This window comes from Elephas maximus, chromosome 17 (assembly GCF_024166365.1).
Source record: "Elephas maximus indicus isolate mEleMax1 chromosome 17, mEleMax1 primary haplotype, whole genome shotgun sequence".
In the NCBI taxonomy this organism is placed as follows: Eukaryota; Metazoa; Chordata; class Mammalia; order Proboscidea; family Elephantidae; genus Elephas; species Elephas maximus.
The window spans coordinates 46,897,794-46,915,314 of NC_064835.1; the positions used below are offsets into that span (position 1 = coordinate 46,897,794).

The following is a 17,521-nucleotide window of genomic DNA, read 5'->3' on the forward strand; positions in this document are numbered from 1 at the left end:
TTCGGGGAAAGTCTGCCGGCGCTCCGGAGCTCGCCAGTCCGGTAAGAACGCTGCGGGGAGGGGCCTTTCTCATTGGGTTACAGAGCCCGGAAGAGGGCCAGGCATCGGGCGACGAAAGTATGATTTGATTGGGCCGCGCGCTGCGAACCACCGGGGAAAGCCCACCTTCCCCAACAGGGTCTCCGGAGTGGCGGTGGCCACAGCCAATCGGAGGACAGGCGCGCGGCCAGTTCGCTCAATGGGCGATATCCGAGGGAAGCTGTCAGTCAGGTGACAGTACAGAAGGCAGGGCTAAGACGTGGCCCGGGGAACTCGGCTGGCTGTCCCGGCAGTCAGGGCGGCGGTGGGGTTCCTAGCGCATCCTCGCCGTGGTAGGGGGCTCCGAGCCGCTGGAGAGGAGGGCGCCGGCGGCTGCGCATCCATGCCCGCGCGCGGGGCCGGCCGCTGATGGAGCGCGCCACCTGCCCGGGGCTGCTCTCGCGGGCGCTGCTGCTGCTGCTGCTGCTGCTGCTGCGCCTCACGGCCGGGACGGTGGCCGCGGGGCACGTCCGCGACCTCCCTGCGCTGTCAGAGGATGCGGCGCTCGGCCTCGGGGCCGCAGCTGCTCCCACGTCTGCCGCCCGGGTGCCGGCGGCGGGGGCTGTGACTGCGTCTGAGGTGACCGTGGAGGACGCCGAGGCGCTGCCAGCCACTGCGGGCGAGCAAGAGCCGCGGGAGTCGGAAGCCGCAGACGAGGCGGCGCTGCGGCCGCGGGGCAGGTGAGGGGGCGCGGGCTGGGCGCCGGGGCCGCGGACCCCCGGGAGGTACTTGTTTACGCACGTGAGCGCAGGGGGCGTGGAGCGCCGGGATCCGGGGCCGGCGGAGGACGACTCGTGAGCCGGCTATGGGCATGGGGACCCGGAGGTGGGCAGTGGGAGCCGGCGGTGGGCATGGGGACCCGGAGGTGGGCATGGGGACCCGGAGGTGGGCATGGGGGCCCGGAGGTGGGCAGTGGGACCCGGAGGTGGGCAGTGGGAGCCGGCGGTGGGCAGTGGGACCCGGAGGTGGACATGGGGACCCGGAGGTGGGCAGTGGGACCCGGAGGTGGGCATGGGGAGCCGGCGGTGGGCAGTGGGAGCCGGAGGTGGGCATGGGGAGCCGGCGGTGGGCAGTGGAAGCCGGCAATGCGGGGCCGCGACCCTCTTCCAGCCCCGGGCCAGCGACTGGCCGGGCTTCGCTGTCGAGCGCCGGGTCCTCGCTGGCGGGGTGGGAAAGAAACGCCACTTTCTCTCTGTCATTGTTTTCGGGCTTGATTCGTTCTACAAGGAACTTTTTCTCCGATGTTTTCTTAAGCGAATCACCTCACATCGGTGCTGTTTTGACCGCTGTTTTGGGAAAGGGCTTTCGAGAGATTTCTTTGTACACACAACCCTGTAATCTGTCCCATAGGGTCGCTATGAGTCGGAATCGACCCGACGGCGATGGGTTTGGTTTTGTTGTAACGGTAGTGCCCCCAGAGGAGGGCCGAGGTCAGTAGTTCTCCCGAGTGAGATCTGAGGAACACCTGCATCGAAATCACCGGGGATGCTGGTTAAACGTTTGGTGTTCGGGGCCCCACCCCAGTTTTGCCGAATCAGACTTGCTGCGGGTAGGAACCTGGAATCTGCATTTTAGCAGGCAGTCCAGACTTACCCGCAGACTCTCACTGAAGTTCGAGAGCTATGGGTAAGTTCTTGAATGTTGGCAGTTCTTTGGTATTTAGAAAGTTTACTAAATATTTAGTAAATATTTACTAATCTTTTTTTACTGTATAAATAGGTAAAAAGGAGTCTCGGCTCAGGACACTTTAGCCTTAATAATGTTACTTCATGGTGCATGATTTAAAGCACTTTTCAAAGTCTAGACATAAATGTAAGGCATTTTGATCGTAAAGTGTTTTGTGGACAGTTATCTTAATACACCCAGGGAGAAAGTCATGTCCCATTTAGTAAATGGAAGGATGAAAGGAGCATTAGGTAATTTAAACCAGGGAGAGCTAAAATCTGCATTTAGTAAGTATGGTGCACTTATAATGTACTAATTACTAGAATATAACAAATTAGATTTAATTTTTAATAAAATACTATGTCAGAAGCTTGATCCGTGTACCTGAGACCACTATAAATTGGGTAAGTATTAGGCACCATTTGAACATTTTAGTGGCTTTTGGATTGTTTTTAGCAGCAAATATTTAACAAAGTTTTCTTAGGTTCTGCTGGAACCTAAGAAACACTCCTGGAGGAGTGTTTTTTGTTTGCCTTAAAGAAACTTCTGAAGCATCTGCTCAGAGTAAATTACATGTGGTAGAGTGAGGTGATTTGTTTTTCTTGGGATACAAAGCCACTTCCGAAAGTACTTATTGGCACTTTCAGCAACACAAGATGCCCTGAGGATACAGAGGTTAGGCAGATAGCCCCTGCCTTCCAGGAGCTTATTGTTTAACCCCGTACCCACTGCTGTCAAGTTGATTCCGACTCATAGCGACCCCATAGGACAGAGTAGAACTGCCCCATAGAGTTTCCAAGGAGCGCCTGGCGGATTTGAACTGCCAACCCTTTGGTTAGCAGCCGTAGCACTTAACCACTGTGCCACCAGGGTTTCCTACAGTGAGCGAAAAATGAGGGCATCTGTAATGGCATTGGAGTCCCTGGGTGGCACAAGCAGTTTATACTAGACTACTGACTGAAAGATTGCCAGTTTGAACCCACGCAGTGGTGCCATGCAAGAAAGGCCCAACGATCTGCATTGTTCGTAAAGATTATATCCGAGAAAAGCCTAGGGAGCAGTTCTAGTCTGAACACACGGGGTTGCCAGTCAGAATCAGCTCAGTGGCAACAGGCTTGGTCTTGGTTTTTGGTGTAATAGCATTATCCCAAAAGAGAGCAGAAAGAGTGCAAATTAAGTGCCATTGGTGTCCCAAGGTTCTTGTGGTATTCAGAAGGTGGGATGTGTCAATGATGTAGGTGAGAACATAAGAAAAGGCTGAACCAAAAGGCAGAATGATTTGTTCTTGAAAAGTTGGTCGAATTGTGATGGACAGACAGTGGACTAAGGAAACAGCAAGAAGCACAGATGCTAGAAAGTATGTTTAGGGGCTGATTTCTCTCTGTACATCTCTCTGTGTGTGTATGTGTGGTCTCTGTGTATGAGAGATACAGACACACACTTATGTGCTGGGCAGAGCGCAATAGAAGGTGAGAGCAGAAAAATAGGCTGGGGCCATATTGTATATGTATCCTCAGGAATAACATCCTCATTGCCTAGGGCCATGTTAGAAATTCAGAGTCAGGCACCATCTCAGGCTCACTAAGTGAAAATGTGCATTTTAACAAGATCACCAGGTGGTTGGCATGCAAATTATGTTTGAGACTTATCATATAGAGTATCTTGAATTCCAGACACGATCAAAGTTTTGTTGTAGTTATATTCTCTAGCAACAGTGTGTACTGAAAACTTGAGGTAAAGACACTGAAATGGGAGTGTTACAGTAATTCAGATGAGAGATTTTAGTATAGTGGATACAGAACTAAGGAGACAGAGTGGAGAGATACTTGAGGCAGAAATGTGGTTCCTGGCAAATGAACTGATTCCTTCTCCTTTGGCACCCCTGTCCAGAGATTGATGGGGTGGCCAAAGATGAGAGCATGTGTAAGAAAATTGATAGATTTAGGGGAGCAGGAAAGAAAAGGTTTAAAAGGTTTTTGGTGTTGAGATGGTGACTTTGACGGGACATGCAGATGGAGACATTTGGTAGGCAGGTGGACAGGAGGGACAGGAATTGGAGAGAGAGAGAGGTTATGGCAAATATTGAAGCTGTGAGAAGCCGGGGAGGAAAGATGAGCCGATGATGGAAATAGATAGAGCTGGCTGGGATGGACGTATAGGCTGAGGACCAAGGAGAATGAGGGATGTGGTGATGAGCGAGAGAGATGGTACTCAGATTGTGAGAGGTTAAGGGCTCCTTTCTTTCTGTCCCTCTTCCCCTTCCCTCACTGCCAAATCTGGTGGGAAGCAATTTTTAGGATTGGGACCTCTGATCTTATTTGTAGACTGAGAGGAGGGGGCCTGCATAGACAGGTTGAAAATTAAAGGAAGGGACGAGCAGGTGAAGGTAGTTGGAGAGGATCTAATAGGCAAGCAAGAGGGCCACTTCTTTCTTGGAAACAAGAAGAGCAAAAATAGAAAATTTGCCCAGCAGAGAGTGAATGATTTGCAAACAGAATTGGCAAGAAAGAGATGGCTCTGGTTTTAGGGGTCTGTCTGGTAGTATGAACTTAATATAGTGTGGAAAGTTTGAGAAACCCTGGGTAAGTAAATTGATAGTCAGCAGGAGATAAATATGCAAAGTTTATAAAGCTTTTCTAAGTGCTCTTTAAAGAAAAAAAAAAAAGGAACGGTAAAAAAAACCAAAAAACAAAAAAAACGGAGACTATCAGTTCCATAATAATAGACCAATATCCTGTTTGTTTCAAGAAGGAGGATTAGGGAAACAGATTTGAATTAACCAAGCGTTTATTACAAACAGCTGCGAAGAACTATGGTCCTTGCAAAACTGTTTAAGAGGGAGGTGGGGAATGAAGATCTTTATTTTTGCATGTAGTCTTTTGAGGCTCAAGAAGCAATATGAGACTTGCTGGTTCTTTTTTTTCCCTTGACTGAATTTTCAGCTCTTAACTGGGTTCATTCTAAATGCTTCCTCTGCATCTCAGGCCTGAGAATTAGTGAGTAAACTAATTTTCCTTTAAAATAGCTCAAATAAACTTGCTTCTCTTGTAGCGACCTTGTTGTCAGTTTAATTGAACATTACATTTAGTTGAAATTTAAATGGAAGAGTCACTGCAGAAAGTTGGGAAGAACTCCGTCTGAGCTCACTGCTAGGTGTTAGACGCACGCTGGCATAATCATGAGTTGCCAGTTCCGTGATTCTAACCCAGATAGCAAATTTGCAAGTGTAACTTGGGGATCTTGGTGGTGGGGTGGACAGCTTCAATTTGAGGACATTCTGACAACCTCAGAAGTTATAAAGAACCAGGTTTATCGTATCATACTCATTTGCAAAGTATATATTCTTTTCTCCCTACCTCTCATTCCCTTCTAACGAATGTATTGGTGAATTTGACATTAATCTATGGCGCTTCCTCAATTTGTGCATCTGTAAATGGATTTTTTTGGATTAAATGAGATAAAACATGAAATCACTTTGCAAGTGTAAGGTATTTTCTCCTTTCTCTTCCTCTCTCTTTTGACAAACTGATCTGATATGAAACAGGTACAGAAATCTGCCTTAGATTTTCAGATTTACAATCATGCGAAAAAACAAGCAGACAGACAAACAAAGAAACCCTAATAGGGCCATTGAATAACAGATTTCAAAATTCACTGTTGAAGAGAACTCAGTGATCTAGTCCAAACTGATAACTCCAGTCCCTCTTCTGACTCCAGACTTCGAAAGTTGACTAAGAACCACATTCAAAGAACAATCTATACATAACTTTTGAAGCAAATCGTAAGCCAAAGTAAGGATACTTTGGGCATGTCATGACCATACTCTTTCTCTGCAATTGTCTTTTTAGCTTGATTGATGCCTGGGCTCTGGATGTAATCTCAGAAAGGCTGGGGAGTCTGTGCTCTCTGTTGCAGCTCAGCTCCCTGTGCTCTCAGGCGCCTGCCTCCATCAGTTGCTGTGAACCGTAGCTTCCACCTAGCTCCTCAGTCCCTAAATACTAACCGGGAACGCCATCTGCCTTTTCTTTTCTGTAACAGAGGAGCTGCTTGCACATTTTTGTGACAAAATGTTTTAAAATACAGAGAATAGAACTCGTAAATTACAGAACTAGTAAATGGGGAGGGGAAGATTAAATTTTTTTTTACCGTGTTTTATTTGTAAATAACCATTTTGATTAAAAATGTTTCATAGACTAAAACAGAAAGCGCTTCCAAAAATGTTTTAATCTAGCAGGAAAAGGGCATCTGTCACTCACATGTTGCCTGTAATATTGCAAAGTTAGCTTTTCTTTCCTTAAGGTCTAGCTGACATATCAAAGTTATGTTGATAAGTTTTGACATTATATTTGTTTTGATTTGGGGCATGGCTAGTCTTGTGATATGTTTAAATAAAGGAAGTTCGATTTGAAGATTTACTTAGTAGGTGAGGACTAGGAAATAAAGTCCAAGTAGTACTAATTTCTTTTTAAATGAAAACATATGCTTCCTCTAGTGAGTGTGTATGTTTGGGTAGAAGATTCTTAGATACACTAAAAAAACAAAAAACAAATCATTTTTAACTCTGGAGTTTTGTTTTTGCTTTCTAAGAACCAAACCAAACCAAACCCTGTGCTGTTGAGTCGACTCCAACTCATAACGACCCTATAGGACAGAGTAGAACTGGCGCACAGAGTTTCCAAGGAGCGCCTGGCAGATTTGAACTGCCGACCTTTTGGTTAGCAGCCGTAGCACTTAACCACTACACCAACAGCATTATTTTCTAAGAAGGGAACTACAACATTTAAAAACAAGCAGTCATTACTGTAGAAACTATTCAATCAATATAACGATTTTCTATGTGCTTCTTTCACTTGGGAAATTTCTACAGAGGCAAAGAGCCCTTTAAAACTATTTCATGAAGGAATTCAGCATATGCTTATCGAAATCTGATCAATTTAATAATAAATAGGCAGGTATTCCTAGTGACTTAAGTCAGAGCAAACAGTTTTTTTAACATTGGATATTCATTGTGGCATAAGGTCATTTTTGCTAAATCGAGGGCGTAGTCAGAGCTGTAAAAGGATAAATGACATCCCGATGAGATTTCTGGAAAGAAAAAGCCGCATATTATCATAATATAGTAGTCGCCAGTTATGCAAACTTACAGTTAACAGAATGATAGAATTAAAGTTAGAAAATCTGAATTCAAACTTTGGCTCAAAAGTTTCAGAAAAGTTCAGTTTTGTTTTATGTTGATGAAGTGGCCTGCCAAGGTTTATTCATTCAGTAAACATTGCGTTTTATTAGGGGTTAGGCACTGTTAGAGGCTAAGGATAGATAAACAGGGCACTGGTCTTGTCCTTGAGAAGCTCAGAATGGCAGGGTGAGAATTGGGTTAAAGAATTAACTTTTATGGTAATACTTGGGTTAAAGAATTGACTATAATGGTAATAAGTGACGTAAAAGTACTGTGAGATCGAAGTCTAGACCACAAGGATAACATGCGCAAAGGTGCAGAAAGGGGAGAGATTTATACAAAGTGAGTACGGAGCAGTGGCTCCCAAGCCAGGTGACCTGCACCTCTATGGATCTGCAAAGATAAAAATAGAGACCCATAAGATTGTCTGTACATGCAGTTCCTAAATGTGTCTTTAAGTTGATTTTATAGATAAGCCGGAGCGGTGCGTACTGTTCTTATTTCACCTTACTTTAGTGCAAGAAAGGGCTCAAAGCCTTTTCAGTGATTTAAAAACTGCACGTGCAGCAAGCGAAGGTGATTGTGATGAAGAATTTGTTGAGAATAGAAGTTGGTTCAGTTGTTTCAAAGTGAAGGCAAATTTATATAACATTGAAGGGCAAGTTACAAGTTCATAACCTGGGGACTTACTGTATTTTAAAATAAGCTAACTGGTCATTTAATGAGGGGACTTACTGTATTTTAAAATAAGAAATTGGTCATTTAATGAGGAGAAAGCTAATTAAAGTCAAGCTTCCTTGCTTTGAGCTAGATTTATATAAAATCTAATGTAGTCATTATAGTTATTTCTTTCCAGAAACCTTGAATATTTTGATTGGTACCTAAATATTTCCTCTGTAGATGGGTGAACTAATCTAACTGATACACAGTTGGCGGATGAAATCATCTAAGACATGGGGCAAAAAATAAATTAGCAAGGAAACTTTGTAGAAAAGGTTAGAAACCTCTGTGTGTGTGTGTGGTGTGGTAGTAGAGTAGGGATAGGGAAGAGAGGGGACTGGGTTGGGAAAAGATTGTCATGGACTGAATTGTGTCCCCCCAAAATGTGTGTCAATTTGGCTAGTCCGTGATTCCCAGTATTGTGTGATTGTCCACCATTTTGTCATCTGATGTGATTTTCCTATGTGTTGTAAATCCTACTTCTATGATATTATTAGGAAACCCTGGTGGCGTAGTGGTTAAGTGCTACAGCTGCTAACCAAGAGGTCAGCAGTTCAAATCTGCCAGGCACTCCTTGGAAACTCTATGGGGCAGTTCTACTCTGCCCTGTAGGGTCGCTATAAGTCAGAATCTACTCGACGGCAGTGGGTGGGTTATGATATTATTGAGGTGGGATTGGTGGCAGTTATGTTAATGAGACAGGACTCAATATACAAGATTAGGTTTTGCCTAAAGCCAATCTCTTTTGAGATACAAAGGAGAGAAGGAAACAGAGAGGCAGGGGGACCTCATGTCCTTTGGACCTGGGGTCCCTGAGCTGAGAAGCTCCTAGTCCTGGGGAAAATTGATGACAAAGCCGACAGAGAGAGAAAGTCTTACCCTGGAGCTGACACCCTGATTTAGGACATCTAGCCTACTAGACTGTTAGGGAATAAATGTCTGTTTGTTGAAGCCATCCACTTGTGGTATTATTCCTGTTACAACAGCACTGGGTAACTAAGACAAAGATGTAGATGAGATTAGAAAAATAGATTGAAACAAGATTATGGAAGGGTTTATGCACGATACCAAGCAGAGTGGCCTGTATTCAGTGAGTACAGGGGAGCTTTGGAAGTTTACTGAATCACTGTTACAGGAATGTAACTGTCAGAAGGGCAGAGGGGAAAGAGTCCTAAGGCAGGAAAATATGTCGTAAAGGCTTTTGAAGTTGTTTTTTTTTTTTTTTTAAATCTAAAATGGCTTATCCATACATACTAATCTTTTTTAAAAATTTTATTTGTTTTGTTGAGAATATATACAGCAAAACATATACCAATTCTACAGTTTCTATATATACCCTTTAGTGATATTGGTTACATTCTTCGAGTTGTGCAGCCATTCTCACCCTCCTTTTCTGAGTTTCTTTTGAAGGTGTTTTGATGAGAAATGAGAATCTGTTCTAGGGCAAGGGCAGTGGTAAGGAAGCAGGAAAAGATTTCAGCGAAGCTTCAGGAATAGGCTAGAGTACATCGCTCGTATCTAGATGTGGAGGGTGAGGGAGAAGGTAGAGCGATGTCTGATTGAAATGTGAGGTGGCAGGGTAGGAGGCTATCCTGTTAAGGGAAAGAAAATAGGAGTAGGTCATGGGAGAGAAGTCCTGAATGTGTTGTGGCAATAACAAGTAGGCCCTGCTGAAAATGCAGAACTAGAGTCAGGAGAGGGGTGGTGAAATGTACATGCTGTGTAGGTTTGGGAGCTGTTCTATTATAGATGGGGTCGAAGCTGTGGGCATTGGCCATTGAGGAGGAGCATGTAGAACAGAGAAAAGTGAAAAAGCTGGCACTCCATGGCCAGAGAGCTATAAGAATGGTAGATGGGGATCCAGGAGGGACCGGTCCTGTAGAAGCCAGGGAAAGGAGAATGTCCAGAAAGAAGAGCTAGCCACTGTCTTAGCTGCTGCTTTGAGGACAGAGCTGGTGAGGTGAATGGATCTGGCAATTAAGAAGTCACTGAAAACTTTTCTTGAGTGTAGCTTCAAAGAATTGGATTATGCGTGAGAGAACAGTACTTGGAATTGAATGATCCAAACAAAGGCAAGGTGTGAGAAATACAGGTTTCAAAGGAGTTTCCTGGCGGAGTTGATCAATATGCTTTGTTCCTCTAGGCAATACGTTATTATTTTTATTCTAAGGAAATAGCTCTGAAGTAAATCATTGTTTGCCAAACTGCCCCATTATCACAAGACTCATCAAGGGTACTTGTTAAAGCTATGACCTCCCAGCCTCCCCCTTAGAATGGCATCTGTGAACCTTTAACGGTTTTTAGCAAGAACTCCAGGTTATTCTTATGACTTGACAAATCTGAATTATGCCAGGACAGGTGAAATAGCCATATTTTACCCATGGAAAACGTGCTGAGTGAAGCCAGGAGGAGAGTAAGGGCGGAGCTGTGAAGATGTGCACTGGAAATGCTGCCTCTGCAGGTCCTTCAATTCTTGAAAGAGTTAAAGGTGTTTGATTCAATTCATAGAAACCATAGATCATGGGGAGAAAAATGGTCTTCTACTGACTCTATTTTTGTAGGTTTGGGGGCCCAATTTTCGTATCTAATTGACGTTTATTCTAAATGTCTTATGTGAATGCTGACCTCTGATTACCTTGATTTAGCCTGAGGACTTTGTTTTGCAGTAATATCTGTCTACTTGATTCTTTTCTCAGTCTATTATGTATGTCAATAGTATGTCAATGAACATGTCTCTTAGACTCTTAGATACGGTATCATATCTTTGTGTTTCTAACCAGTTACTGTCGAGTTGATTCCAACCCATGGCGATGCCATGTGTATCAGAGTAGAACTATGCTCCATAGAGTTTTCAATGGCTGATTTTTCAGTAGTAGATCTCCAGGCCGCTCTTCCAAGGAGCCTTGGGGTGGACTTGACCCTCCCAACTTTTCTGTTAGTGGCTAAGTCGATTATCTGTAGCACCTTAGGACTCCTTTTTGTCCTGGTAATGCTGCTCAAATCCAGCCACAGAAGTGGCACCTCCCTTCCAGAGACATGCTTGTAGAAGAAGGAACCCGTAGTGAATATTAAGGCTGGTTTGTAGCAGAAGAGAGGACGAAGCATTTTTTTTTTTTTTTTTTTAAACATCTGATAGAGCTTGTTAAGGTCTTGCTGTTATTCCCATTAAGAGGGGTTAAAATAAAGGGTACCCCTTGCTGGAAACCCTTGTGGTGTAGTGGTTAAGTGCTACAGCTGCTAACCAAGAGGTCGGCAGTTCAAATCTGCCAGGCGCTCCTTGGAAACTCTATGGGGCAGTCCTACTCTGTCCTATAGGGCCGCTATGAGTTGGAATCGGCTCCATGGCAGTGGGTTTTTCTGCACAAATCTAATTAAGAACAGATTATATTAAGTGGCAGTGGCAGTTAAGAAAGTGGGTTACTTAATTGTTTCTGCTCACATATTTGTATTTCTTTTAAATATTGCTCAAATTTGTACATACTTTATAGTAAAGAATCTGAGAATATCTTGTTTATTTTAAAAAACAGAATAAAATCCAAAACCAAACCTACTGCCATCGAGTCAATTCCAACTTATAGCAACCCTACAGGACAGAGTAGAACTGCCCCATAGAACTTCTAAGGAGGACCTGGCGGATTCGAACTGCTGACCTCTTGGTTAGCAGCCGTAGCCCTTAACCACTATGCCACCAGGGTTTCCATGTAAGAGTTGTTTGTTCCTTTTAAGGGAAGGGGAGGAAGAAAGAGGGAGAAGAGAGATAACATCTCTGCATTTTAACAGAAAATAAATATAGTAACTCTAGGTATGTATTTACAATTATAATATAGATTCTAAATAAAAATAAGAAAGGTCTTTGTATTTATAGACTATGTAAAAAAAACAATCTTTGACTTAGTTACATTCACCCCTGTGATAGTTTTTCAGTGAAAGAATGATACTGAACCCCAAATTACTTATTAAAACGTATTCTTATATGTACAAGATAAGACATGACATACATGTATATATTTTATTGTTGGGTTTTTCTTTATTTCGAGAATGAGAACTAGATTTTATCATTCTCTTCTGAATATATCACTAACATACAAAACCCCAAAAAACCAAACCTGTTGCCATTAAGTCAGTTCTGTCTCAGTGACCCTATATAGGACAGAGTAGAACTGTCCTACAGGATTTCCTGTGATCTTTAAGGAAGCAGACTGCCACATCTTTCTTCCATGGTACTGCTGGCACACTTGAACCGCTGACCTTTCGGCTAGCAGCTCAGCGCTTAACTACTGCACCATCAGGGCTCTTTCTTTAGAATACAAGTAGCCACATATTCAGAAAAACTATAACTTTTATTGTTGCTGTTTTATGTAGAATTCGTAGGGTGTTAAATGAACAATGTTGGTTCTGAATTAAAAAGAAACCCATCTGAAGTGTTTCACTGGTCACCTTGATTTTTAATGGATTAACACTGTTTGCTTATGCTGAATATTGTTTCAATTAGAATTTTTTCATTCAACCATTTATTTGTGGTTAATGATGATAGAACATACAAATTAGGTATTCTACAATGAGAAAGAGTTAACTTGGCTCAATCCTTGATCTCTAACTCGGATGTTACTGTTTATTTTTAAAGTGGCACATCAAAGATATGAATTTTTTATACCCTCATTATAAAATAATTTTCTTACTCAAAGTATCATCCCCTCCAACTCCCAACAGATTTCTTTAGAAAGCTGAAGGATAAAATGTAGAGAGGGAAGTTGAGTTCCCTTTCTTTCCATTTGTTCTCAATTAATGGGGTGTGTCATGTGGCACAAGCCTTTATTTTTACAAATTAGACCAAGAGTTATCATTTGGAAAGTTCAAAATGAGAATTAAATTAATTAAATTAAGTTAATGATTTTATTTATTCATTGGATAAATTGTCCTTTGAAAAATTTCATATGGGTTTACTTGAACTGGTTTGTTTTTGTCAAATTGTAGCTTTATTTTGAATTTATATTCGTCGTGCATCAAGTGAGACAGATAAAGTTGTGTCTTATAATTCTAACCAGAAACATAAGTATGCCTGCTAGGAATTTGCATGATCTTTGAAGCAGACAAATATACTTAGTAAATTCATGGAGCAGCTGTAAAATTTATTCTTTTATTGAAAAAAAAAATTATTGAGAATCTGCTATGTATTTGGGGGAGTACATTCCAGACAGAAGGAACAACTGCAAAAGCCCTCAGGGAAAATGGTGCATTCTGTGTTCAATGAACTGGGAGAATCAGTATGGTGGCAGTGACTTGGGTCTGTAAACTTTGAGATGCCTGTTAGACAGTCTAAATCTGGTAGGCAGTCGGATATGTCAATCCAGAGCTCAGGGGAGAGGCCTGGAACCAGAGATATAAATGTAGGAATTGTCAGCATACAGATGGTATTTAAAGTTATGAGGCTAGATGAGATCACCAAAAAAATTACATGTTGGTAGAGAATATTTTAAGAGGGAGGAGAGATGAGGAGGAACCAGAAAATGAAACTGAGGAGTAGCATACAAAGAAGAAGAAGGAAAAAAAAAAAAAAAAAATCAGTAGTGTATGGCATCCAGGAAGCCATTTGAAGAGCGTGTTTCATGGAAGGAGGGAGAGAGCAGTAACTGTGTCAAATGCTGCTGGGTGGTCAAATGAACCTAGAACTGAGACCTGACCACAGAATTTATCAATGCGAAGGCCATTGATGACTTGGACAAGAACATTTTCAGTGGAGTGGTGGGGCAAAAGCTTGGTTTGAGGTAGAAGGGGAGGGAGAAGGTTTGAAGACTATGATGTAACAGCTCTTTCAAGGAGTTTTGCTGCAAAGGGGAGCAGGAAATGGATGGAATCTGGAAGTGGTAGAGTGGTTTATTTTGTTTGACCTGATCTGGCATTTGTTGTTGTTAGCTGCTGTTGAGTTGGCCCCCAACTCCTGGTGACCCTGTGCACAATGGAACGAAACACTGCCCGGTCCTTCGCCATCTTCACGATCAGTTGCAGTTTGGACAGTTGTGATCCACAGAATTTTCATTATTTTAAGTAGGGGGAGATCATAGCAAGTGTGAATGCTGATAGGAATGCTCCATAGAGAGGGAATAATTAATGATGCAGGCGTGAGAGGAGAGAGTTACTGGAGGGAGCCCTCATGTATGAAGGAGGAGATCTGTTGCTTAAGAGGAGGTGTTGGTAGTGGATGGGAGTATGGAAAGTTGTCCTGCAGTAACAGGAACCAAAACCCAAACCCACTGCCATCAAGTCCATTCCAACTCTTAGTGACCCCATAGGGTTTCCAAGGCTGTAAATCTCTACAGAAGCAGACTGCCACATCTTTCTCCCATGGAGCCGCTGGTGGTTTCAAACTGCCAACCTTTCGGTTAGTAGTTGATCACTTTAATCACTGCGCCACCAGGGCTTCTTGCAGTAACGGGAAAGGAGGTAAAATTCATGGGTACAGGTACTGATAAATGGATAGATGTGGTGGTAGAAGGTAATCTCTTTTGATTACTTCTGTTTTCTCAGTTAAATAGGAAGCATCATTATGGAGATGCATGAGCTTAGAAGAGGTGGCGTTGGAAGTTTGAAGAGAGAGGAGAAATGCAAGTTACCTAGGATGCTGAGGTAGTGGATAGGGTTGGGAAGTATGTTGATTGTTGAGCATCATTAAAAGCTGTTTTGAAGTTAGTGGTCATGAATTTCAAGTGAGACCAGTCAGCATGGTTAGGTTTTTTCTTCAGCCATCTTCAAGTGCACAGGTACAGGAATGGGAAAGGCAGAAAGTTGGATTTAACCAAAGTTTGTTCTTCCAGTCAAGTGTGACAGTGCGAGAGGGGATAGGGAGCTGAGGGTGTATAAGCAAGGAAGTGCTTATAATGAAGGACTGTGGAATTTAAACTGAAGAAGAAAGAAATGAGAGCATGATGGTGGTGAAGATCAGAGTAAACGTGAGACTGTCAATGGCCTGTAGGTTCTAGTGGGGTCAGAGGTTTATTGGGGTTAGCAAAGTGGAGGAAACAAGCTGGGAAGGAGGGTAGTAGTGATGAGGGTAGGGTGCTTGAAATATTAGTGGGGCAGGTGGGTTAGAGTGATTGGTAATGACGATGTGTAGGGTTGACCCTGGCAGTGGCCGAAGCAAGGCAGACAATGAAAGTGCAAAGAATTGAGACAGAATTATGTTAGGTAGTGACAGTAAACCAGGAGCTAAACACCTCAAGAAATGGGAGCTGGTGACCCAAGGGTCAGTAGATAACTAGTAGGAGGGGTAATGGTTGGAACAATCTAATCACGTGTAGATCATGCGAGGATTTTTAGAGGAGAGAAGAGGTCTAGGCATTGCTATGAGGAGCAGAGGGTACAGCTAACCCATTGCTAGCTCAATGGTCCAGGATTATGGGAGAAAAACACTTCTCTTTGTTTCTATAGGAAAGCAGTGTCCTCTGAGAGAGTCAGGTTTCTGTTAGAACTAGAAGGTAAGTGAGTATTCAAAGGAGACTGCATTTCAGGGGAGGTTTTCGAAGTTGGGAAGATGTAGAGAAGAGGGCAGGGGATGTTGAGTTCCACATGAGAATTAGGATGTGGAAATGAGGGTGACCCAGGAGTCTGGGACTTTTCATAAGTGGCATAAACATCTAAAGGACGTATTGAGATCGTCTTAGTCTTGGGTAAGGTAGTGGGGGCAAGACCGTAAGTGTTGTGAGGGAGGTGGGCTCTCTCTTCTTGCCTATGGGACGAAAGCCTGGGAAGGGGGTGGCTTTTTTTGAGTGTGTGGAGTAAGTGCTCAGTATCTTAGATATCTTTAATGTTTTGTCCTGTTACTTTTTAAATTTACAGATCATTAGTAATTATCAGCACTTTAGATGGACGAATTGCTGCACTGGATCCTGAGAACCATGGTAAAAAGCAATGGGATTTGGACGTGGGATCTGGTTCCTTGGTTTCATCCAGCCTTAGCAAACCAGAGGTAAGAGTTTTCTATTAAATGTTGACCAGAAAACTTAGTTATAATGAGCAATTGCTAATATTGATAGCATGTATTTGCTTATAGAGCTGGGACTCAGAGTCCAACTGCCTGGGTTTGAGGCCTGTATGCCGCTTACTAGCTGTGTCCCTGTAAATGTGGCATGGGGGCAGTGTCTGACCTCCTTTAACTTCCCAAAGGGGAAGGAGAATCAAGATCAGCAGCCCATGGCCAATTCCTATGAGGCGGAGGTCAAGCATGCCTCCTCTCTCCACTATCTTTACCAATTCTGATACCAACCCTCCCTCCTTCGGTGTTATTTCTCAGCTGGGTTCGATAATTCATTGTAACGGCCACACAGAACTCACAGACTATACTCACGATTATGGGGTTTATTAGGGAAGTACAGGTTACAATTCAGGCTCAGGAACACTCAGGATACGCTTCTTCCATCAGGACAGCTTCTTCCTAGCCGTGCTCACAGGCATGCCTCTCCCTGGCCCTTGGCCTCTGCCCAAAGACACTCAGCTTTTTCGCTCCGTGGGCTGGGAAGCCCACCATGCCATCTCCTGCTGCTGGGTCTTGCTGTCTTCAGTGTCACTGAAGCGCGCGCTCTCTGTCTCCTGATTTCAAGAGCTTCTCAGTGCAGGGATCCCAGGTCCAAAGGATGTGCTGACTCCTGGCTATTTTTCCTTGGTTGTGTTCTTCTCTTTCCTGCCTCTGTGGGATAGATAGCAAAACCAACCAGCTCATTTGGTGGCCTACAGTTACCCATTCCATTGCTGTTGAGTTGATTTGGACTCATAACGAGCCTATGAGATGAGGAAGAACTGCCCCATAGAGTTTCCCAGGAGTGCCTGGTGGATTTGAACTGCTGACCTTTTGGCTTGCAGCCTAGCTTTTTAACCACTACACCACGAGGGTTTCCATCTGCACAGTCCTACCCAATCACTGGGTGGGATTTACAAGACCATAGCTAGAAGGGTCATGTTAAGTAATTCATTGCACCAGAGTTCCCTTGGGGCAATTCCTTAAGTTTTCTGCTCCTCAGTTCCCCTGTAAAATGGGGTTGATAATAGCACCTACTTTGTAGGATTGTTTTGGGTATTAAATGAGTTAATGCTGCAAATGAGTAACTGAGGATACTGTCTGCTATGTCAATATAACTCACTAAGTGTAGCATTATTATAGTTTCTTCATAGTAGTTGTAGCAGTACTAACATTGTAGGGTTCCTAGGAATAAGACAACAAATGTAAATAACTGAATTTTACTACTTAGAAATCCATGCTGTAAAATCCCATAAATTATTCCCTATACTTTCCTTCAAGTATAAATCCTAATTGTAAGCATAATTTTCTGAAGTTTTCTTGGAATATGATTTTAGACAAACTTGATTATTTGCAGAAAACTTGTGTTAATAATTCTGACCTCTAGAATGATGGAGGGGAAAGAGCATAGATCCAGAGAGACCTTGCTTCCAGAACTATTCTGGCCCAGGACTCCAAGACTTGGAACTTAGGGCCTCAGGGCCTTGGCCTGCCTTGATATATTGTGAGGAGGCTTAAAGTGAGGTTGTGTTTATTTCCTTACCTCTAGGCTAACTCTGATTGATTAAATCTCTCTTCTTTTCTGGAGCGTGCTCCACTGTTTAAATCATTTAAAATAATTCAGACTCCTGAATATGAACATTGAAGCAGTCACCTCTGTTTTCCAGAATGCCCTGAGCCTTCTGCTGTATAAGTTGTTGCTATACAACACTCCTTAGGCTAGTCTGTTTCTTTCAACATCGGTTGTTTCCTTTCAAAAAGCTTACTAGCTGATACTAAGTTTGGAAAAGACAAAACCTAATGAGAAGGGCTTAAGAATGACCTGAATACTGCAATGGAATCCTCCGATGGGTTGACTCAACAGCAGCTATAAT

At 43.2% G+C, this 17,521-nt stretch overlaps 1 protein-coding gene across 1 annotated transcript in view; it reads left to right on the forward strand.

The window, feature by feature from the left end:
- Positions 1–242: 242 nt before the first annotated feature.
- EIF2AK3 (eukaryotic translation initiation factor 2 alpha kinase 3) overlaps positions 243–17,521 on the forward strand; it is a 100,660-nt gene continuing 83,381 nt past the window's right edge. Inside the window, exons 1-2 of the mRNA XM_049856431.1 lie at positions 243–758; positions 15,473–15,602. Of these exons, the coding sequence (XP_049712388.1) occupies positions 448–758; positions 15,473–15,602 (441 nt within the window). The 5' untranslated portion in view covers positions 243–447. The remainder of the gene's footprint in view (positions 759–15,472; positions 15,603–17,521) is intronic.